Source organism: Microcaecilia unicolor, chromosome 11 (genome assembly GCF_901765095.1).
Source record: "Microcaecilia unicolor chromosome 11, aMicUni1.1, whole genome shotgun sequence".
NCBI classification, from domain to species: domain Eukaryota; kingdom Metazoa; phylum Chordata; class Amphibia; order Gymnophiona; family Siphonopidae; genus Microcaecilia; species Microcaecilia unicolor.
The window spans coordinates 104,792,130-104,817,085 of record NC_044041.1 but is presented as its reverse complement, the minus strand read 5'-3'; the positions used below and the strand labels follow the sequence as shown (position 1 = coordinate 104,817,085).

The following is a 24,956-nucleotide window of genomic DNA, read 5'->3' as shown; positions in this document are numbered from 1 at the left end:
TGGGGTAATTGTGTCTGATGATCTCAAGGTGGCCAAACAGGTAGAAAAGGAGACTATCAAAGCCAGAAGAATGTTTGGGTGCATAGGGAGAGGAATGGCCAGCAGAAAAAAAAGAGGTTATAGTGTCCCTGCATAACTCTCCGGTGAGGACCCATTTAGAATACTGTGTGCAAATCTAGAGAACACACCTACAAAAAGATATAAACTGAATGGAGTGGGTCCAGAGGGTGGCTACAAAACTGATCAGTGGTCTCTGTCACAAACCGTATGGGGACAGACTTAAGACTCTCAATATATACACTGGAAGAAAGGACGGAGAAAGAGGATATGATAGAGATGTTTAAATACCTCTGTCGCATTAATGTACAGGAGGTGAACCTCTTTCAAATGAAGGAAAATGTTAAGAGATTATAGGCTCAAGGAGTAATCTAAGGAAATACTTTTTGACAGAAAAGGTGGTGGATGCATGGAATTGCCTCCCGGTGGGCGTGGTGGAGACGAGGACTGTGTCTGAATTTAAAAAAGTGTGGGACAGGCACGTGGGATCTTTTAGGGAGAGGAGAAAATAGTGATTGCTGTGGATGGGTTGACTGGATGGGCCATTTGGCTCTTATTTGCCATCATGTTTCTGTGTTTCTAACTCTCTCACAGAGAAAAGACACAGTTGGAAACAGGATGCTAGGCTCGATGGACCTTTTTTCTGTCCCAGTGTGGCAATGTAACGGTATCAGTTTATTACTGAAATATGTAGCATATTTGCTGGATATATATACAGCAATATATTTGTGTATCTTTTAAAAATATATATTTGACACTGCAGCAGAGAAAATAGGCTCATTCCAAAAGCCCTCTTTCCTCCCCCTTTGGGGCCTCACCTTGCCTTTTCTCATTCCTCAAACAAAAGACTTAAGACTGCTTTAAAGTTTTAAATTGACTCTATTCCTCTGTCCTCCCACCTAACAAAAGATGGACTAAGGTGGGCACCTGAATAAAACAAAGGAAGCATAAACAGGACATTTGCTTGTCAAAGGTATACCTGCCCCTCCCATCAGCTTCCAGACATGTGCAGAAAGGAATGTGTATCTGCCCCAGAGACTGAACAGGACATCAAAAGACATTTGCCAGCAAAATCCAGACCGTGATGTCATAAGACATGGACCAACTCAGGGGTCGTGTGCAGACATGAGACTACATTAACCATAATGCCTTGCAAAATATCCAAGACATGCACACACCATGCTTCTCTGCTAACATTATAAAAGGCCTGGAAACAGCCCAGCTCTCTCTCTTGGAACCTGCTCCTCTTGGGACCTGCCGCTCTTGGAACCTGCCTCTCTTGGGACCTGCTCCTCTGGAAACCTGCCTCTCTTGGAAACTGCTGCTCTCTTTGGGGTCCGCTCCGCTGAAGCCTTGCGCCTAAAACATGTGCTTACCTAATGCTGTTCATACTGTGTAACAAGGACTTGTGAGTAACAACTTTTGATCTACCTGCTACTTTGTTCTATTTTAAGCACAGATTACCTGTAAAGATCCCTTTTAAAACCTACCTCTTGTGTGCAATTGTAAATTAAATCAATCTTTTTGAAGCTAAAAATATGGTCTCTTTGTGTTCTGAATATATATATACTTAATTTATTTAATTTATTGCAATTATCACCTTTGGTGATTGGTGGAGAAATCAATATAAATACAGCACCTGCTCTTAAATTCTAAGCAGTGGCGAGTTGCTCTAGAGCTATTTTCCCCAAAATAACTCATTTCTTCCAACATATTAATTGCTGGAGAACTGGGTAGAATTTCTTGTAACATATTAATTCGTGGCGAATGTGGGCAGAAAGTCTAACAGCAATACTTATGTACTTCTGAGATTTAAACTATTAGAGGTCACAAAGGTAACTACATTAGTAAGAGGTTTCCTTCCTAACTGAACAGGATCCAGTGGTAAATTTAATGCTCTAGCTGCCCTATCCAGCCAGAACGAGGTAGGAAGAGAATTCTCATTCAAAATTGTGAGCTGCTATAGGCCCAGTGGGATCCCCTCAATGTTACATCATTCGGTCAGTCAAACAACCAATGAGTCCTCAGGAATTTGCCACTTGGTGAGGTATACAGCTGTAGTATGGTTTCTAGAGTTGACTGTAGCACTCCAAGACACAAAGTATGGATGCAGCATGAACAACTGAAGGGGAACTCAGAAGAGGAAAAAGTCATATCATGAGACATCCAAAGCAGGAATACAGCATGAAGAGCTGAAAGGAGACCTCAGGGAGATGACTCCCTGATACACTCAAAGGAGGAATACAGCACAAACACCTGAAGAAAGACTTCAGGGGAGAATATATTTCAAAATAATGCAATCAATAAAAAGTTCCACTTTTTTTTTTTTTTTTTTACAATGAATTAAAATTTTTTTAGCAGTACTGGTAGTTTGTGGGGGGGAAAATACAAAATCAACTAGCCAGAAGATTAAAACAGAGACAGAGAACAAAAACTGAAAAGAACACATCAAGGGCTCTTTGTGATGTTTGCTAAAAACAAGGATAACACAGAAAAATGGACATGACCAAGTTAATGACTGGCAAACTTTCATGGTATGGAGGCCAAAGCACACTTTAGCTTCAATGATTAACTAACAACATAGACGCCTAACAGGGGACAGGAGACCAGCCACCCTAACAAATGCTTCAACAAGCCAAGTCTTTCTTTTTTTTTTTTATTTATATATAGGAAACTCCCCTCCACCTATTTTCCTTCCATCACCATCTCTGTCATTTTTCTCTCTCTCATGGGTAAAGTGGTAGGGTAGTCGTGTTAGTCCACTTTTAAAGGTAAAAAGAAAAGAAAACAACATGAAACCTTTTTTTATTGGACTAACAATGCATTTTTTGATGGGATTTTGAAGACAACCCTTTTTCAGATAAGAAATTCTGAAATTTCTGATCTGAAGAAGGGTAACCTTCGAAAGCTCATTAAAAAAAAACTGTATTAAAAAGTTAGACCAATAAAAAAAGGCTTCATATTATCTTCTTTGTTTTGTTACTATTTATTCTCTCTCTCAGAAACTGGTGAAAACTGTTAAGCAGTTGATTTCCTCTTCACTGTGAATACAGCAGTAGTTTAGCCAGAGGTGAACTTCTGGGTGGGCCCAGGGGCAGATTGGGTGAGCCCATGCATTCCCCCCCCCCCCATCCCAAGAGTTAAATACACCTTGGCTGGCAGGGATCCCCAAGCCCTGCTAGCTGAAGATGTCTTCCATTGGAATCCCCCGGGCCATGTGAATACTGGTGAGCTATCTGCCAACGCCTGCACCCCCAAATGTATGCTCAGTTCATACACATAAATTGATCATGTGTGGGGGGTGCAGGTGTCAAAAGATGGAATCATGCCACCAACTTCCCTGGTGCTGACAAGACCTGGGGGATTCTAGCAGGGGACATCTTCAGCTGGTAGAGCTTGGGGATCCCTGTCAGCTACACTGAGGATGTGTGCTGCCACTGGGTGGGCCTGAACCCAAAGTGGATGGGTCCTTGCCCACCCAGGCACACCTGAGATTACACTACTGGAATAAAGAACTCTTAACATGAAGAGTAATGAGGAAATCTAAGCACTGCCAAACAAGCACACCATGATGATATGGCTACTTTGGCGTCAGCATGCTGAGGGGCGCCTTGGTAGTGCCCAAATGGGGCAGTAATGAGGCAAGGAAATCTACTCTCTTTCTAGTGAGTACTCGCATCAAAATCTGTGGCTCCACACTGATGGTTTTCAACAGAACTCAACATAAAACTACCTACAGTCCTGCAGTCACAGACTCTGTTCTGGATATGAAGATATGTGGGTAACAGGAAAAACGTATTCACCATCACCCCCTTTCTAAGTGATTTTCTTTATACTTTCTTTTAAAAGACCAAGAGGTCCACAGCAGAAGGCCAATAATCATTTTAGAGGATTCCTCAAAGTACTGAAAAATTTCTCCATCTGCACTAGTTTTGTACAAAACCATTTATCAACTGGGTGTCTGGAAAACTTGCATTAACTCATTAAATTGATAGGAAGAAGAATCAGCAAGCGATTGGCAGAAAGTTACATGATCTAAAACATTCACAGGGGTTAATCTTTAGGGATCATGCCAAAAACAATGGACATAAAATGCTACAACTCCCCTCCTCCCCAAACACACATTGGCCTGCAAAGGTTAGTCTGAAAGAAAACATTTTCCCAATCTGAAAACCTCAAGCTGACATAGCAATGCACTCGAACAGGTATACCCATGGGCAGGTAGGCAAATGCAATGAAAACATTCAGGCCTTGCAAAAAGGCAAGCACTTTATGGTGACGCAAACAAGAGTGAATGATAGAAGATTTGAATAGATTACACTGAGCAGCAATTTGAGAGGTGCCAAGACATGAAATAGCCTCCCAGTGTATTGGGGATGGAAGCAAGTAGGACTACCAGAGGGACTTTAGCTTTGGCAAAAACAAAGCTGAAGTCTCATATCAAGTATACTCTGCTGTAGTGCAACAGAAAAATGCACAAACAAGATGGGGCCATATGGCTTTTATGGATTGTCATAAATCTTTACTATGTGGCTTCAGAAAAATCCTCGGTCTGAAAAGAGAAAAAGAATTACTATTAAATAACCATAAGGCTCCAGAAGCTTATCCTCCCAATTCAGCTGGTACCGTGCCATCACTCTGTACCTCTGTGTCCCCAGGGCTTTGATTACTGTGGATAGGAGCCGGCCGTCTTTGGCGGTGACTTGTGTGACATACTGTGGCCGCCCGATGTCTGACTCCTCCAATGACTTAAAGAGAGTAGCGTTCCCGGTACAGTCGCATAGAGAACCAGGAAGGTGGCAGCAGTCGCCTGTTGTCATGGCGACCAGGAATGCCTTTCCCTTCATGCACCAGCTCCCGGAGTCATGATGATGGGTCTGTAATTTAAAAGAAAAAACAGAAAAAGGAGAAAACTGTGAGGAAGAACCATTGCAAGACATCTCTTACTAACAGGACAGCCTGACAATGTCAATGGCAACCAGTAGAAGCAGCAGCTTCATCTAATAGGTCCCAGTTAGAACAGCCTGTTAAGACAGTGTACTGCTGTGATAAAGAATGCAGTTGTACACTGTATCATATTACAGGAACAAAATGAAGAGCAAACATCAATGTTATAGGACTTTTTTCGGTGGCAGTGTTTCCAAATGGGTTATTTTTACACATATCATGACAGTAATGAACCTTACTCCTATACCAGGCTATGTGGAGTATGATCTAGATTGCACGGAAGGGCACTTGTCAACAAAGCTTTGGGGAAAAACGTTAATCTGATTTTGGGGAGGGGAATTCATAAAAGCTAAAAGGAGCCTTACATGGCAGCACTTCTCATGGAGTCATACCGGACTTACAGTTTGTAGCTTAGTTTTATAGTTTATTACATTTTATACACCACCCTACATAAAATATCAAAACGATTTACAATAAAATCATTATAATAAAAAGTTAAAAGAAAGGAAATACAATGGTACAGGAAAGGCTACAACACTCAGAACAAGCATTCAAAAAGCACCCTAAAAGACAAGAATCATAAGGTCCTTAACTAATATTAGGGAAAGCCGGTGAGAACAAATACAATTTGAACATCCATTTAAAAAAAGCTGCAAGCAACATTCTATCCGCAACATTATAGGTATTTTATTCCAAAGATCTGGGGCTACCACATAAAAAGCCAGTTTATGTACGACACTCAGCCATGCCTCCTTAGTTCCTGGTATGATCAAATGATGGAACTCTGAAGAGCATAAATCCCTATTGGCCATATACATTTTTAGCAATGACACAAGAGGAAGCAGTAACTGCTCATGATATGCCTTGTGCGTCAAAACCAAAATTTTAAATTGACGTCTAGCTTGCACTGGCAACCAGCGGTACTAAACATAAAGTGGAGTCACATGTGCCTGATTACTAGATCTACTCAAAATATGAATCGCTACATTTTGCAAGGTTTTAAGTTTTCTCAAGCTATACTGAAGCAATCCAATCAAAATTGCATTTGAATAGTTTAACTGGCTCATAAACAAAACATACCGCAGACACTGAAAAGCCTTCTCATCCACATACCCTTGTACTGCGCGCAATTTACGCAAAATCACAAATCCCTGAGCCACAAGTCTATTTATAAGACCTGTAAAATCCAACCGATAATCTACCCAGACCCCTAAATAATTAAATTCATCAATCACTGGAACTGCAACACCACACAACTGGATGGATTTACCAGGCTTTTCTAATTTATCTGTACTCCAGCAAGCCATGGTCTTTTTCATATTCAACACCATTCGGTTTCTCTCTAACCAACGGCAAATTTCCTGCAAACAACATTGGATAGGAGCCAGATTAACAGTTTTGGACGAAACCCACACAACCAGTAAAATATCATCCGCATAAACGCAAGGACTAATTCTAAACTGATCAACCAAATCTAACAAAGGTCTGAGAAAGATATTAAAAAGAATTGGGAATAAAGATGACCCCCTAGGGTACTCCACAGTCAAAACCACGTGGGGAGGAGGTGTCTAAGTCCCGTATTACTGAAAAAAGATCAATCTTGCAAAAAGCTCCAAAACCAGTTCCATACTATCCCTGTCAACCCTATAGCCCTTAATCGGGACAACATCAAAGACAGGTCAATAACATCAAATACTGAAGCAAGGTCTAAGGATATAACCAAGACAGTATCTCCAGCATCCAGACTTCTCAGTTTACTGAGCAAAGCAACTACAGTTGTCTCAGTACTATAACCCTTACGAAATGAGGCTCGTCTAGGATGGAACAACCCGTGATCCTCGACAAAATCTACCAACTGCTGAACAACCACCTTTTAGTTTCATCAGTACAAGCAAGGTAGTAATCAGTTTAAAGAGCTCAACTTGTAAAGGGTCTAAAAATTTATTCTTTAAACACAGGGTATACAACAGCATGTTTCCAGTCACGTGGCGCCACACTCTCAGTTAAACTTTGGTTAAACATAGATTACAAGAGTGGAAGTAATCCTAAAAGCATACAAGCTAACCAACTTGGTCGAACCAAATCCAGTACCAGGTTAACCTTACAAGTCTGCCCAATCAATTTCTTTAAACTATCCACTGACACCATGGAAAATGTACTCCAGCTAACTGCCTCTGCTGATCCAGCTCACAATCAACCAAATTTTCCAGTCAGGTTTTCCTCGAGTTAACATCACTCACTGTAGGTTGCAACTTCCCCACCTTAGTCACAAAATATGAAGCTAAGACCTCTACCGATGGTCTACGCTCCCAAGCCAAAGCAACACCCTTCATTTAACAAATGGAGGGAGTGTTTCTGATGTTATAGTGGGTGATCATCTGGCACCCAGTGATAATCAGATGCATCAGATGGTGTGATTTAATATTAAGACCGGTGTGGAGAGGGTTCATTCAAAAGTGAAGGTTCTAGACTTTAAAAAAAAACAACTTAACTTTGAGATGGGGGATTACCTCAAGGAATTGTTAGCTGGAAGGGAACATCTGGAAAGAGTAGGAAAGCTTTGTGCAAAACTGAAAGGAGTTATTGCAAGGGCAACAAACCTTTTTGTAAGGAAAGTAAATAAAGGTAAGAGAAAAAGAAGGTCATTTTGCTTCTCAAAAGTAGCAGCTGAAAAGGTAAGGAAAAAGAGGTTAGCCTTCATAAACTACAAGAGATCTACAGCGCTACTTGATGCACACAGCGCTGTACAATTTATATGCAGGTACTTTCTCTGTCCCTAGAGGGCTCACAAATCTCTGTTTTTGTACCTGATGCAATGGAGAGTTAAGGTCACAAGGAGCTGCAGTGGGAACTGAACCCAGGTCACTGGCCTCAAAGCCCACTGAACTAACCATTAGGCTACTCCTTCACTCAAAAATATCTGGAAAAGCTAAGAAAAGCTGGTAAAGTAGTCAGGAAAGCAAATGGAAGAAAAAAAAAAAGAGTTAATACAGTAAAATGGGGGCGAAGGGGCACTATAATAAAATTAGGAAAATGGTTAAACAGAAACTAAAAGGATCGGTTGAAAAGGGTAGGACGACACTAAATCAGGCATGGATATTATTCAAAAATACCATCTTGGAAGCCCAGTCCAGATGCATTCCACGTATTTGCAAAGGTGGAAAGATGAGAAAATGTCAGCCTGCATGGTTAAAAGGTGAAGTAAAAGAGGTCATTATAGACAAAAGATTGCCCTTCAAACAATGGAAAAAGGACCCAAATGAAGAAAATAAGAAGCAACATAAGCACTGGCAAGTCAGATGCGAAGCATTAATAAAGAAGGATAAAAGAGAATATGAAGAGAAACTTGCCACTGAAGCTAAAACTCACAGTAACAACATTTTCAGGTACATCAGAAGCAGAAAGCCTGTGAGGCAATCCGTGGGAGCAAAAGGGGTGCACAGGGAGGACAGCACCGTAGCAGAGAAACTGAATGAATTCTTTGCTTCTATCTTTACGGAAGAAGATGTAAGAGATCTGCCTGTACCGGAAATGGTTTTCAAGGGTGATGATGCGGAGGAATTGAAAGAAATCTCAGTGAATCTGGAAGATGTACTGAGCCAAATGGACAACTTAAAGAGTAGTAAATCACCTGAACCGAAGCTGTTAGTAATATGTAACTTGTTGTTAAAATTGTCCATAGTTCCTGAAGATTGGAGGGTGGCCAATGTGACGCCGATTTTTAAAAAAGGGTTCTAGGGGTGATCCGGGAAATTACAGACTGGTAAGCCTGACGTCGGTGCCAGGCAAAATAGTGGAAACCATTATAAAGAATAAAATTATAGAACATGTAGACAAACATGGTTTAATGGGACAGAGTCAGCATGGGTGCAGCCAAGGGAAGTCTTGCCTCAACAATTTGCTTTATTTCTTTGAACTCATGAATAAACATGAGGATAAAGGTGAGCTGGTTGATGTAGTGTATCTAGATTTTCAGAAAGCTTTTGATAAAGTTCCTCATGAGAGACTCCTGAGAAAATTGAAGAGTCATGGGACTGATGTGGATTAGGAATTGGTTACTGGACAAAAAACTGAGGGTAGTGTTAAATGGTCATTTCTCTCAATGGAGGACAGTGGAGTGCCACAAGGATCTGTACTGGGACCGGTACTATTTAACATATTTATAAATGATATGGAAATCGGAATGATGAATGCGTTGATCAAATTTGCAGATGTTACAAAACTATTCAAGGTTGTTAAAACACATGTGGACTCTGAAATATTGAAAAACCTTAGCAAATTGGAAGACTGGGCGTCCAAATGGCACATGAAATTTAATGTGGACAAATGAAAGGTGATGCACATTGGAAAGAATAATCTCTATCACAGTTACCTGATGCTAGGGTCCACCTTGGGGGTCAGCGCTCAAGAAAAAGATCTGGCTATCGCTGTAGATAATACACTGAAACCTTCTGCTCAGTGTGTTTTAGCTTCGGTGGCAAGTTTCTCTTCATATTCTCTTTTATCCTTCTTTATTAAAGCAAATAGGATGCTAGGAATTATTAGGAAAGGGATGGTGAATAAGACCGAAAATACTATAATGCCTTTGTATTGCTCCATGGTACATCCGCACCTTGAGTACTGCATTCAGTTCTGGTCGCCGTACCTCAAAAAAGATATAGCGGAATTAGAAAAGGTTCAAAGAAGAGCGATTAAAATGATAAATGGGACTGAACTCCTCTCGTATGAGGAAAGGCTAAAGAGACTAGGGCTCTTCAGCTTCGAAAAGAGGCGGCTGAGGGGGAGATATGATTGAGGTCTACAAAATCCTGAGTGGTGTACAACAAGTAGTAAATCGATTTTTCACTCGTTCCAAAAGTACAAAGCCTAGGGGACACTCGAGGAAGTTACATGGAAATACTTTTAAAACAAAGAGGAGGAAATATTTTTTCACTCAACGAATAGTTAAGCTCTGGAACTCTTTGCCAGAGGATGTGGTAACAGCGGTTAGCGTATCTGGGATTAAAAAAGGTTTGGACACATTCCTGGAGGAAAAGTCCATAGTCTGCTATTGAGGCAGACATGGGAAGCAATTGCTTGCCCTGGGATTTGTAGTATGAAGTGTTGCCACGATTTGGGTTTCTGCCAGGTACTTGTGAACTGGTTTGGCCACTGTTTGGAAAACAGAATACAGGGCTAGATGGACCATTGGTCTGACCCAGTATGGTTACTCTTGGTTCTGAAACTCAAAGGTGAAGAGGAGAAATATGTAAAAGCTGATAAAGATAAGGCAGAATTGCTTAACAAATATTTCTGTTCTGTGCTCACAGTAGAAAGGGCTGGGCAGGACCGCAGAAGACAAACAAAAACAGGAATGGAAGTGTGGTAGACCCTGAACAATTTTCAGAAGACTGTGTTTGTGAGGAGCTGGCTAAGTAAAGGAGGACAAAGTGATGAGGCCAGATGGCATAAATCTGAGGGTACTGATAGAACTTAGGGAAGTTCTGGTAGATCTGCTGGATCTTTTCAATGCTCTCGAGTCAGGAGTGGTCTCGGAGGACTGGAGAAGGACAGATGTATTCCCTCTCCACAAAAGCAGAAGTAAGGAAGAGGTTGAGAACTACAGGCCAGTAAGTCTGACTTCTGTGGTAAGTAAATTCATGAAAACACTTTTGAAACAGAACAGTGACCAGAGAGCTGGATCGAAAGATAGCACTAGATGTGGTGTACTTAGATTTTAGGAAAAACAGCAAAAGTAGGGTAGTGCAATAGGCCTTCCAAATAAAATCACAAAGAAAGGAATCCACAGAGGGCCATCTTTATTAAGCATCAATTCAGTTAAGGGCTCATAAAAATAAATTGCAATAAGCATCTAAAGACAGACTTGCTAATAATTGTTTTTAGAATTATTCTACTTGTCTTTGGTTAATCACTTTTTATTTTTGTATTTTTATGTATTAAAGACAAGTAAATAATATCAATAAGACAAGCAAACCAGTAGTAAAAATAAAATAGCAATAAGATATAGACAATATGTAGTAAATAAAATATGCAGCCTGCACTGACTTATTCAGACGCCAATGTTTCGAATAGAGAGAGAGATTGAGGTAATTAGTTTTCATTTTGAAATGTAAGAAGTGTTTTCTATTATTCTATTCCTCAGCTTTTGTTCTTCGTGCAGCCAAACCTTCGTTGCTGTTTCTCTATACTGTGGGATAAGATTTGCAATATTCTCTGCACTCTTACTTTCGCACTTTGTGCTGCTGAGCCCGTTACTGTTTCTTTATAGTGTGGGTTAAGATCCATGTTCAGACACTTGTGCTGTCACTCTTTCTGCTGATGAGCTTTACTACAGTTTCCTTATAGTCTACCTGAGTTTTACGCTATCATTTTGTGCATTACGTAATTTGCTCAGTGTATATAGCAGATGTTAGCATCTTTGTGTTCACTTACTGGTGTTTCTACTCCAATGTGTTTCTGGATTGCAGTGCAAATCATTTTTGGTACTTTTACTAGTTTCACATTCCTTTGACAATCCTCCCTGTGGACATTTTTGCTTAAATATACTTTCAGTTGTACTCCTGCAACCGGAAGCAGGCAAAAACACATAGTAAATTTTATTTTAGGTATATTAAAAGCAAGAAGCCAGCAAAAGAATCAGTTGGACCGCTAGATGACCGAGGGGTAAAAGGGGCACTCAGGGAAGACAAAGCCATAGCAGAGAGATTAAATCAATTCTTTGCATCGGTCTTCACTGAGGAAGATTTGGTAGAGATACTGATGCCATAAAAGATAATCAAAGTTGATGAGTCAGAGAAACAGAATGAAATCTCTATAAACCTGGAAGATGTAATGGCGCAATTTGACAAACTGAAGAGTAGCAAATTGCCTGGACCAGATGGTATTCATCCCAGGGTACTGATAGAACTGAATTTATCTTTAAAATCAAGCATGTTACTGGAAGATTGGAGGGTGGCCAATGTAACGCCGATTTTTAAAAAAGGTTCCAGAGGTGATCTGTGAAATTATAGACCAGTGAGCCTGACGTCAGTGCCAGGCAAAATGGTAGACACTATTATAAAGAACAATATTATAGAGCATATTCAAAAGCATGGATTAATAAGACAAAGCCAACATGGATTTAGTGAAGGGAAATTTTGCCTCACCAATCTATTAAATTTCTTTGAAGGAGTGAACAAACGTGGATAAAGGTGAGCCGGTCGATATTGTGTATCTGGATTTTCAAAAGGTATTTGACAAAGTAACTCATGAAAGACTCTAGATGAAATTGGAGAGTCATGGGATAGGAGGTAATGTCCTATTGTGGATTAAAAACTGGTTAAAAGATAGAAAACAGAGAGTCAGTACTCTCAAAGGAGAAGGGTAGACAGTGGGGTTCCCCAGGGGTCAGTGCTGGGACCGTTGCCTTTTAAGATATTTATAAATGATCTAGAGATGGGAGTAACTAATGAGGTAATTAATTTGCTGGCGACACAAAGTTATTCAAAGTTGTTAAATCGTAAGAGGATTGTGAAAAATTAGAAGAGGACTTTAGAAGACTGGGCATCGAAATGGCAGATAACGTTTAATGTAAGCAAGTGCAAAGTGATGCATGTGGGAAAGAGAAACCCAAACTATAGCTATGTAATACAAGGTTCCACATTAGGAGTCACCAACCAGTAAAGGGATCTAGGTGTCATTGTTGATGATACGTTGAAAATCTCTGCTCAGTGTGCGGTGGCTAAGAAAGCAAATAGAATGGTAGGTAATATTAGGAAAGGAATGGAAAACAAAAATGAGGACTTTATAATACCTTTGTATCGCTCCATGGTGCGACCACACCTCGAATATTGTGTGCAATTCTGGTCACTGCATCTCAAAATAGATATAGTAGAATTAGAAAAGGTACAGAGAAGGGCAACGAAAATGATAAAGGGGATGGGATGACCTCCCTATGAGGAGAGGCTAGAAGCTAGGGCTCTTCAGCTTGGAGAAGAGATGGCTGAGGGGAGATATGATAGAGGTCTATAAAATAATCAGTGGAATGGAACGGGTAGACGAGAATCACTTGTTTACTCTATCCAAAAATACTAGGACTAGGGGGCACGCAATGAAGCTACAAAGTAGTAATTTTAAAAAAGGTTTGGAAAGCTTCCTAAAAGAAAAGTCCATAAGCCATTATTAAAATGACTTTGGGAAAATCCACTGCTTATTTCTAGGATACACAACAAACTGTGGATGGAGTAACAGTAGCCCAGTAGAGCAAAATCATTTTTTTGATAAGGGGACGTCTCATAAAGTCACATGGGCACTTCGTGGCATACTCTTAGCCCCCCTCTCATTTGTGACAGTTTATAATCATTGACAGCCCCCGGGGGCTAAGAGTATGCCATGAAGTGCCCATGTGACTATGAGACGTCCCCTTATCAAAAAAGTGATTTGCTCTACTGGGCTACTGTTACTCCATCCACAGTTTGTTGTGTATTTTTCAAAACATAAGAGTGGAGTGTTGCCATTGTTTGTGAAGTTTTGATTGTCATATTTCTAGGATAAGCAGCATAAAATGTATTGTATTGTTTTGGGATCTTGCCAGGTACTTGTGACCTGGATTGGCCACTGTTGGAAACAGGATGCTGGGCTTGATGGACCTTCGGCTCTCCCAGTATGGCAATACTTATATACATTTCTTTTTAAAAATGATTTGGAATGCTTTTTGCTTTTTTTTTTTCATAACCTTTTCACATATATACATATTGTTTATATCTTGTTATTTTATATTTACAACTGGTTTGCTTGTCTTATTGATATTATTTGCTTGTCTTTTGCTAATTGTTTTTAGAATTATTCTGCATGTTTTTTGTTAATAACTATTTTTAGAATTTTTGTATTTTTATGTATGTCTGTCTTTGACTGACCTTGACTGAACTGATGCTTAATAAAGATGGCTCTCTACTCATTCCTTTCTTTGTAATTTTATCTGGAATGCCTATTGCACTACCCTACGTTTGCTGTTTTTCCTGTTGGACTATTGTAGGGTTGGTTGTCTTCTTTTGTTTTTGTGCTTGTACTTAGATTTAAAGCAAAGCCTTTGACACAGTTTCACATAGATGATTAATAAATAAACTGAGTACCCTCGATATGGGCCCTAAACTAACTGACAGGGTTTAGAACTGGTTGCGTAGAAGTCAACGGAGAGTAGGGGTGTTACCAGTGGTGTGCTGCAAGGCTCAGCTCTTGGGTTGGTTCTTTTTAACATTTTTGTACGTGATGTTCCTGATGGGTTCTTTGGTAAGGTTGCTGCTTTTGACTCCTAACCACTACTCACTTGCCCTGTACCCTTTTATCCCCACCTCTCTAAATCCCTTACCTCTTAGTTGTTCTGTTTGCCTGTCCTATTTAAATTGTGAGCTCTTTGAGCAGGGACTGTCTTTTCATGTATGGTGTACAGCACTGTGTATGCCTTGTAGCGCTACAGAAGTGATAAGCAGTAGTAGTTTGCCTCTTTGCAGATGTCACCGAAAGTCTGCAATAGGATATACATCCCTGACAGTATGGATAATATGAGGAACGATCTATCAAAGCTTGAATAATGGTCCAGAATCTGGCAGCTAAGATTTAATACTAAATAAAAATGCAAGGTCATGTATCTGGGCTGCAAAAACATAAGAACATAAGAATTGCCATACTGGGACAGACCACAGGTCCATCAAGCCCAGTATCCTGTTTCCAACAGTGGCCAAACCAGGTCATAAGTACCTGGTAAGATCCCAGAACAGTAAACTAGATTTTATGTTGCTTATCCTAGAAATATTCAGTGGATTTTCCCAAGTCCATCTTATTAATGGCTTATAGACTTTAAGGAAATTATCTAAACTTTTTTAAATCCCTGATAAGCTAACTGCTTTTACCACATTCTCTGGCAACAAATTCCAGAGATTAATTACACGTTGAGTGAAGAAATATTTTCTCCAGTTTGTTTTATATTTACTACTTAGTAGCTTTATTGAGTGCCCCCAAGGGAAATGGTACAGTTTAGGGGGTGAAAAACTTGTGCACAAAAGAGGAGTGACGATCTTAAGGCGAAACCTTCCATGCATCAGCTGATTGCGTCGATGTTTGTGGCTAGCACGTTGGTGCTGGCTGGTGCCGGAAACAACCAACTATACCAGGTTTTCGGCAGGGTTTGCAGAAAATGGACTACATTCACTTAATGTCAAAGCTAACGGCGATGCACACTGGGCACATAGTACCATACCATCGTGTATGGGACCCGTATGTACAGTGGTCCTCTGGTCCCGATCTGTGTAAGTTGATGCAATAGAAGAGACACTTAAGCTTTTCCTGTGTATAGGGGGTAATGGGGGGGGGGGGGGGGGGGGAGAAGGGCGGTGATATATATTTTTGTAGCCGTATTGTGCAATTTCCAATAGCGTTGGAAAAGCCACCTAAGTGGATATTTTGTCATATGGTTTCCTTTTTTTTTTGGTAATGAAAAATTCAAAAATTAAATATTAAAAAAAAAAAAGAAAAGAAAAGAAAAGGCAACGGTGAAAGCTAGAAGTATGCCTGGGTGCATAGAGGTAGGAATGGCCAGCAGGAAAAAGAAGGTGATGAAGCCTCTGTATAAGACTCTGGTAAGCCCTCATTTAGAATACTGTGTACAAATCTGGAGACTGCACCTTCAAATAGATATAAACAGCATTGAATCAGTCCCGAAAGCAGCTACTAAAATGGTCAGTGGTCTTTGTGAAAAGTATTGGGACAGACTTAGGGGGTCTTTTACTAAGCAGCGGTAAGCCCAACATGGGGTTACCACTCACTAATCCGGAACTACCACCGGGCTACCGCAGAAGCCCAGTGGTAGCTCCTACCCCTAGCGGGCGCCATTTCTCACACTACATAAGTATTTTTATTTTTGTAGGGCCAGTGTTTACCCGGCAGTAATCGGGCAGTGCCATAAGCTGCCCCGTTATTGCTGGGTTAGCGCAGGAACCCTTAAGGCCACCTCAATGGGTGGCGGTAAGTGTTTCACTTATCAAACAGCCATTTCTTAGAAAAAAAAAGGCAGATTTTTACTCACTGCGGTACAAGCTACAACTTATAAAAAGAGATTTCTACCTTATTGATGTGCAGCTGCATGAATAGTTAATTGTCTAATATAAAGCAGAGGTAAGATACTTCTGGGCACAACCCAACAATATCATGCTAGTGATGTAAAGTCGGTAGGTAAATTACCCTTATTCCTACACACTATCATTGCTTCTGTCTTTGTAGAATTTATGGAGAAGACTCCATTAGCAGTGGAGTTACCAACAGCCATGTTCTCACATATGCAGTCTGAATTGGGATGTCTAAGGACCTTGGCTTTCTGCAGAACAGCACCATGTATATACTAGGAAGGGCAGAAGCCTGTGGAACAATTCACTCAATGGAGTACCATTCAGACACATCACCTGTTTGAGCTTGCTACTGCCTATCTGTCTGATATGAGTCAACTGCACATAAACATTACCACGTCTTCTAATTTGCTCCAATCTCTTCAGCTTCAAGACTGAGGAGACTATGCTGAATGGAAAACAAAAATGAGGATGTTATAATGCCTTTGTATTGCTCCATGGTGCGACCGCACCTCGAATATTGTGTTCAATTCTCGTCGCCGCATCTCAAAAAAGATATAGTGGAATTAGAAAAGGTGCAGAGAGGGGCGACGAAAATGATAAAGGGGATGGGACGACTTCCCTTATAGGAAAGGCTAAAGAGGCTAGGGCTCTTCAGCTTGGAGAAAAGGCGGCTGAGGGGAGATATGATAGAGGTCTATAAAATAATGAGTGGAGTTGAACGGGTAGATGTGAAGCGTCTGTTTACGCTTTCCAAAAATACTAGGACTAGGGGGCATGCGATGAAGCTACAATGTAGTAAATTTAAAACGAATCGGAGAAACTTTTTCTTCACTCAACATGTAATTAAACTCTGGAATTTGTTGCCAGAGAATGTGGTAAAGGTGGTTAGCTTAGCGGAGTTTTAAAAAGGTTTGGGCGGCTTCCTAAAGAAAAAGTCCATAGACCATTATTAAATGGATGGGGAAAATCCACTATTTCTGGGAAACCAGTATAAAATATTTTGTACTTTTTTGGGATCTTGCCAAGTATTTGTGACCTGGACTGGCCACTGTTGGAAACAGGATGCTGGGCTTGATGGACCTTTGGTCTTTCCCAGTATGGCAATACTTATGTACTTATGTACTGATACGTCATTGAATACTAACAGGTGTGCAGCACGTAGTGAATCCCTGTTAATGATTTCTCATTTCTCTAAAATGGTTTAGGATTATCTAATTTGTTTTTGAATTTTGAAGTTGAGTTTTGGTTATAGTAATTTTATTAGAGGCCCTTTTCCTAAACCACATTAAAAATTGTAGTCACCACAGTTTAATGTGACTATACCACACAGTAGCTGCAAATTTTACGTGGCAACCAATGGGGGGGGGGGGGGGGTCGAACCAGTGTTTTCTTAATTCTGGTTCTGCATTGGTCCCAGTTAGCATGCAATACCTGGCCACAGTTAGTGTGTTAGCACTTACCTCTTCCTTGTTAGGAGGTGGTAAGGGCTCTCGCATTCCAGGTAGCATGCGGTAAGCGTAACACGTTAACTGGCTAATGCTTCCACACCCACTCTCTGCCCATGCCACACTCCCAACACAAAAAGCATTTAACGCATGGTTTATGTCTTGGTAACTGCTAAATTACTACAAAGCTCCTTAACATGTCTCTGCGTTAGTTACCGCACAGTTTACTTCGTGTTAATAGAAACATGACTGCAGATAAGAGCCAAATGGCTCATCCAGTCTGCCCATCCACAGCAACCACTAACTCCTCCTTTCCCTAAGAGATCCTACATGCCTGTCGCACGCTTTCTTAAATTCAGACACAGTCCTGGTCTCCATCACCTCCAACTGAAGGTAATTCCATGCGTCCACCACTCTTTCCATGAAAAAGTATTTCCTTAGATTACTTCTGGGCAGATGCATTTCGCTTGAAACTAAATGCAGAAAAAACTCAATGCCTGATACTCACTTCCCAGTACAACACGAATGAATTCACCGCTATAAACACACCAAAACTAAACCTTCCAATCTCAGAAACGTTAAAAATCCTTGGAGTCACTATCGACCGCCACCTAACACTCGAAACTCATGCAAACAACACAACCAAAAAGATGTTCTACTGCATGTGGAAATTGAAAAGAATAAGACCATTCTTCCCAAGATCCGTCTTTCGCAGCCTAGTGCAATCCCTCGTACTCAGCCATCTGGATTACTGCAACTCACTATACGCAGGTTGCAAAGAGCAAATACTGAGGAAACTCCAAACAGACCAGAACACAGCAGCCAGACTCATCTTCGGAAAACCAAAATATGAAAGTGCAAAACCCTTACGAGAGAAGCTACATTGGCTCCCACTTAAGGAACGCATTACTTTTAAAGCATGCACATTAGTCCACAAAATCATTCACGGTGAAGCCCCAGCCTACATGTCTGATCTAATAGATCTACCACCCAGAAATGCTAAAAGATCATCCCGAACGTTCCTCAACATCCACTTCCCTAATTGCAAAGGCTTGAAATACAAGGCGCTGCACGCGTCAACCTTTTCTTACATGAGCATGCAATTCTGGAATTCACTGCCGCGCAACCTGAAAACGACCTACGAGCAAGCCACCTTCCGCAAACTATTGAAGACCCATATTTTTGAGAATACTTACGGAAAGAACCAAAACACAAAGCCCACACCCAGGGTTCAATAATGCTCAATACAGCCACCCTGAATTCTCACCACACTCATACTTCTACTCATAGAAAATGTATACCATATGCTTTCTTGTTGTTATGTACTGCCCCTTTTAGTTTCCCGTTGTTCCCCCAATGTTTCAATGCTCTTTTCCATTGTTATATCCCTTACTGATACTCTGAGTTTGTCTCGCTTAACTCCTCACAATGTAATCCATAACCGAGTAGTAACAAATTGTATTTCTATCACTCACAACTTATTGTAAGCCACACTGAGCCCGCAAAAAGGTGGGAAAATGTGGGATACAAATGCAATAAAATAAATAAATAAAAATATCCTCTTCATCCTATACCTTCTCGTTCCAGAGTTTTCCTTTATTTGAAAGAGGCTCACTTCCTATACATTAATACCATATTAAAAACCAAAGTAAAAATAGTAAGGTCTTCTGATAAATGGTTTGATTCTGAGTTACGTGATTTGAAATTAAAATGTAGAATATTAGAAAGATGTTGGCAAAAATAACTAAGGAGAAATTAAAGAAAGAGGACTATTTTTCCAAACTAGTTAGTATTAAGACCATGGATACTAAGATGCTTTTTAAAATATTTTCTAGTCTTACAAATATTGAATCTTGCACAGCTTCGGCTGTTGTCAATAAACCATCAGCTATGCAGTTGGCGAATTACTTTAGTGATAAAATCATTACTGTTAGCAAGAGTAAGAGTTTAGACCAGGATTTGCTAGGTACTACTTTCATTTCAACACCAGTAGATAAAATATGGAAAGAGTTCTGTAAATATGCTGTTTCAAAAAAATGCTTCCTCATATTGTTTTCTAAATTTATGTCCTCCTTATGTTATGAAAACAGCACTTAGTAAAAGGGCCCCTTACTTTGTCAGTTGTTTTGGTTTTCTTGATCTTTTTAACTGCCCTATGTGGGTTTGTTTTATTTTCTTCTTAAATCAGAAGGACAGTCTTGAGGCCCCAATTCCTTCTTTATAAAAGGCAGTTGGTCATGTTCATAAAATTAAACAATGCTAACGGTAACGATCATCTATCTCTGAAGTGGCTGTAGAGAGCCTGGCAGGAAGCGGTGTGGTGGACAGGGAGACCATGTTGCACTAACAAAGGTATAGTGCAGGGGTAGGCAACTCCGGTCCTCGAGAGCCGCAGGCAGGTCAGGTTTTCAGGATATTCACAATCAATATGCAGGAGATAGATTTGCATACCATGGAGGCAGAGCTTGCAAATCTATCTCCTGCATATTCATTGTGAATACCCTGAAAACCTGACCTGCCTGCGGCTCTCGAGGACCGGAGTTGCCTACCCCTGGTATAGTGGAACCGAAACCTATACTAGAGCTGTGGGGGAGCCCAGCATGAAGCAGTGCTGTCAGGGCTGAACCGAACGGACAGAAGTTTTCTGTTACTCAGTGACAGGCCTTTTGCTAGTACATTTTCAGGTTTAGGCAGTCTTTTTTTAATCCAAATTTATCAGACATCTGCGCAAGGGTGCTCCAGGTGACTTATAACCATACATATCTACATCACATTACAATACGATATGCTATAGTACATGATAATGCAACATAAAATGGCCCTAAGTACTTGAACAGGATGACCTTCTACACATCTCCAAGGACACAAAGGTCCTCCCAAGGGGTATCCCTAATCACATCGTCTCCAAAATACATTACACGATGTGATACCCGCAAGCGAGCCTTCTCCGGAGTGAATAAGCACTGCCATACTGGGAAAGACCAGTGGTCCATCAAGCCCAGCATCCTGTCTCCGACAGCGGCCATTCCAGGCTTCAAAAACCTGGCAACCCCCCCCCCCCCCCCAAAGTGTAAAGAATCGCTTCACATCTGTCCGCTCTACTCCGCTCAATATCTTGTAGACTTCTATCATATCACCCCTCAGCCGCCTTTTCTCCAAGCTGAAGAGCCCTAACCTTCTCAGCCTTTCCTCATAGGGATCGTTCCATTCCCTTTATCATTTTCGTCACCCTTCTCTGCACCTTTTCTAATTCCTTTATACCTTTTTTGAGACGCGGCGACCAGAATTGGACACAATACTCGAGGTGCGGTTGCACCATGGAGCGATACAACGGCATTATAACGTCCTCGTGTTTGTTTTCCATCCCTTTCCTAATAGCACCCACACTCTGGAATGAACTCCCTGAAAGGATCCGCTTAACACAAGACTATCTCTACTTCAGCAAGCAGGTGAAAGCTTGGTCTTCAACTAGGCCTTTAATGGAAGTAACTAACTTCTTAGTCTCACAAACACACACAGAGTGAGTGACAGGCTGCACATACTGCAGCAGGACATTTTTTTATCCACTCCTACCCTAGCTGAGATTATCATCTCTCTGACATCACGTGCAACTTTCTTTAAATTAGTCACCTTATTGTCTAACGCCTCTTACTCTCTTATCTATATGTTCCATCTTTGCTTATACTCTATGCTGTCTATTAAAATGTTCTATTACGTAATGTGTTGACATTATAAGTAGTATACTATGCCATACTTTGTACTGTTAACTGAAAATTTTTACTGCTGTAATTGTCTATTGCTTATGTTTGATTTATTCTTACTGTACACTGCCTTGAGTGAACAAATAAAATAATCCTGTGCTATCCAGTTAGCGTGCAGTAAAAGTAACATAATACTATTTATATACTGCTATAACAAAAAAAGTTCTAAGCAGTTTACAAATCAAAGAAAGACCGGGATATACTTCCGGGAATCACAAAAATCAAAATGATTACAGAATCAAAATAAAATCCCTATAAAATTCTACCAATAACATATTTCTGAAAAAGCCAAGTATTAAGATTCCTTCTAAACAAAGGATAAGAACGGAGATTGATTAAATACTGAAATTTCTTGCCATAAATTTAGCAGCTCGATAAACTAGCAACATAGCACAGGAATACTCACTCTCTGCCCCCTCCAACAAAATTTTTAAAATATTTTTTTAACACATGCTGTTTGGAACTTATAGCTGGACGCCTGAGGGTGTCCCTCAGTATGCGTGCTAGTGTTTACCGCAGCTTAGTAAAAAGGTTCCTATATTATAAAAGGTATAACATAATTTGTTGGATGGCCTTGAATGCTACCTCCTCTATCATAACTATATTTTCACATATAGTTAATGCACAATTGTCAGTCTAAGACTTTTGACCTTTAATATCTGAAGTTAACAAAATTTTAATTCAAGGAATGTACTATAAAATATGCTTGATTAAAAAAAAAAAATAGTGCTGCATTTCAATTAAAATTTGAAATCATGATTAAAAAAGGTAGGTTATTTATTCCCCCCCCCCCCCCTCCTTGTGATTCTAGGCAATGGAGGGTTAACTGACTTGCCCAGAGTCACAAGGAGCTACAGTGGGAAAATAAATAACATACTTTTAATTGCATGATTAACTGCGATTGCACATTTTAGTTGAAATGCAGCCCTATAAAAATTAAAGAATAAAACGTAATGAAAGATAAATACAAATTGAAAAATTACAAATTAAGGGGGTCTTTTACTAAAGATGAACTCGAGTTATCTGCATCAGGGTCCATATTATTCCTATGGGCCCTCCTGCAGATAACTCAAGCTAACCTTTAGTAAAAGACCCAAAAAAAAAAAAAACTTAAACAGTATGCAGAATAGCTATAAACAGCCTTACGGTTTCCACAGCTTACTTCTGAAAACAAGCCTTAAAAAAGGGTGAAAAAACACAAAATGCACGATGGAAATAAGTCCCAAAACAAACACTCCGATCAAATGTGTAAAATACAGCAGACATCAACATGAAATGTAGGGCTGTTTAATGATTACAGCTGGAATTCTTCACATACAGCCTCTCCCATAACATGCCTTCCACATGAGAGAAAAACCACAAAAGGAAACCCAAAAGACATCTCCCTGCCAGCACTGGAAGCTATGGAATCTTTATAAATTTTCCTTTCCCTTGCTTCTTCCCAGCCAGCACTCAACAAGCAGTCATTATGCAAGATGCCTTCTCAAACTCTTAACTTTTCTTTTTTCTTGCTGGTTTAATCAGAGCTTTCTCCCTTTTCCCCCCAATTTGGGCAAATTCACTTTTCTGAATAGACAAGTGTCTCCAAATTGTATTATTTGTGCACTGGGGTTAAGAAAACCAAATTAATGTATTAAAGCTTCCACTCATTCCTTATGTTTGGTATTTTTTCTTATACCAGGTTTTTACAAGAAATCAAGTCAATGGTTGTTAGAAACTTCATCCAAACAGTTCAAACTCACCCCTCCAAATCCTTCTTCTAAATCAGGCTTGTCCAACCCGCAGCCCAAGGGCCAGAACTCGGCCTGCCAACCTCATTTTCTTGGCCCGCAGAATGTTCTCCGATTAAGTACTTCCACAGGATCTACTTCTCTGCCGCAACAGGTTTCGGTGCACCATGAGGTTCGGAGCCACGTGGCATCGGAAGTTGCCGTGTGGCTGTCAACCTCATGGCGCACCGAAACCAGTTGCAGCAGAGAAGCAGATCCTGTGGGAGTACTTAATCGGAGGACATTCTGCGGGCCAAGAAATGAGGTTGGCAGGCTGAGTTCTGGCTCGTGGGCTCGACAAACCTGATGTAGAAGGATTGATAGGGTGAGTTTGAACTGTTTGGATGAAGTTTCTAACAACCAGTAACTTCATTTCTTGTAAAAACCGGTATAAGAAAAAGTCTTCTCTCCATCGAAAGGTGAGCAGTACAAGACAGTGTATCTTGCAGCTGACGGTGCACTAATTCTTTGCTCACTTTTTAAACATAAATAAAGGGGAACTAGGTATTCCAGATTTAGCCCTATTTGAGTCTTTAAGTGGGGAATTTTTAATGCTGGTATCAGGTGTTTGACAATGGAAGATTATGATCAGTTGATCTTTAAGTGGGGAATTTTTAATGCTGTACCCTGTACTGGAAACAATGTGGTGCTTTGGGTACCTCATTGCATTTGTGGTGGGATTATTCATTTTCTAAGGATTTCTGGTTATTCATTCAAGATGCAGTGCATACAATTCTGGGTATCCATATTTTATTGACTGTAGATATGTGTTTACTGAATTGTTACCCAGAGAGTTTGGATTAAAATTCCAGAATGGTATGATTATCAGAAAAAACATTAGTGCATGCTCGCACGTGTGTTTTGGCCCTCCAAATGTTACAAAATATAAAAGGTGGCCCCTGATAGGAAGACTGGACAAGTCTGTTTTAAATCATCATAAGGAGAATTCTGAAACCGCTTGCGGTGCGTATAGGCCTGCAAAGACTCGGCACAAGTGGGCTGACGAGCAGACTTTCAAAGAAAACACCCCACAGGAAAATGAGAAGACTTTTTGTTCCCACTTTGCATCTTCTATAATCCAGATGCGAAGTATGCTTAACATAGTAAATGACAGCAGATAAAGATCAGTTTGATACATCAAAATCTACTCAGTAAGGTGGCTAGAGTTGTACCTGTCGCTTCATGCCAGTTACATCCCTCTATGCTGTTATAATCCAGTCTTTTTACCACCACCCCAAAACAATTACGTACCAGCCACAAAATTTTGAAGTGATAAAAGACTAGAAAGGCTACGTATGAGAAAAGCAATTTTTGTATTTACTTACCAAAGTACAGATATATAAATGTACAGATATAATCAATAGTTTCTCATGGGAGAACAGCCACCGCTACACATAAGTGTTCTCTGCCACTGTCTCTCCAAAATAATGTACAGCTTCAACTGTTTATATATCCTTTATTTTCATATAGGTTTAACAAATTATCTTCCTCAAAGATCATTCTGTTTTCTTTCAATACCATCTGCTTTTTCTCTGTCGTTAAACCACATTTTTCTGTCTATTCATAATTGCCCTTTCCCACGCTTGCTTGCACGCAAGAATGTCTTATCAGATCATGAGTCTCCAGCGCCCTTGCTTGGGATATAAAGGATTTCAAAATGAAATCTTCATGACTATTTTTTCCCCTTCAATTTAACTTTGCTTATATGACACAGCATGTAAAGGGGAGCAAAATCCAATCCCTGCTTTTTATCAGTGCTTTTTTTGTGCTGGTATGCGCCGGTACGGCATACCGGCACTTTTTTTTTCCTAAGGCCAGCTCACCTGTTCGCCCTTAGCTCACAGACAGCAAGCCCTGCTTCTGCTCCTGCCGCCCTAT

General features: G+C 40.3%; 1 protein-coding gene across 1 annotated transcript in view; it reads right to left on the bottom strand.

Annotated features, from left to right (window-relative positions):
* MARCHF2 (membrane associated ring-CH-type finger 2) overlaps positions 1–24,956 on the bottom strand; it is a 74,216-nt gene that overhangs the window by 35,516 nt on the left and 13,744 nt on the right. Inside the window, exon 2 of the mRNA XM_030219823.1 lies at positions 4,702–4,934. Coding sequence (XP_030075683.1) covers positions 4,702–4,904 — 203 coding nt within the window. The 5' untranslated portion in view covers positions 4,905–4,934. The remainder of the gene's footprint in view (positions 1–4,701; positions 4,935–24,956) is intronic.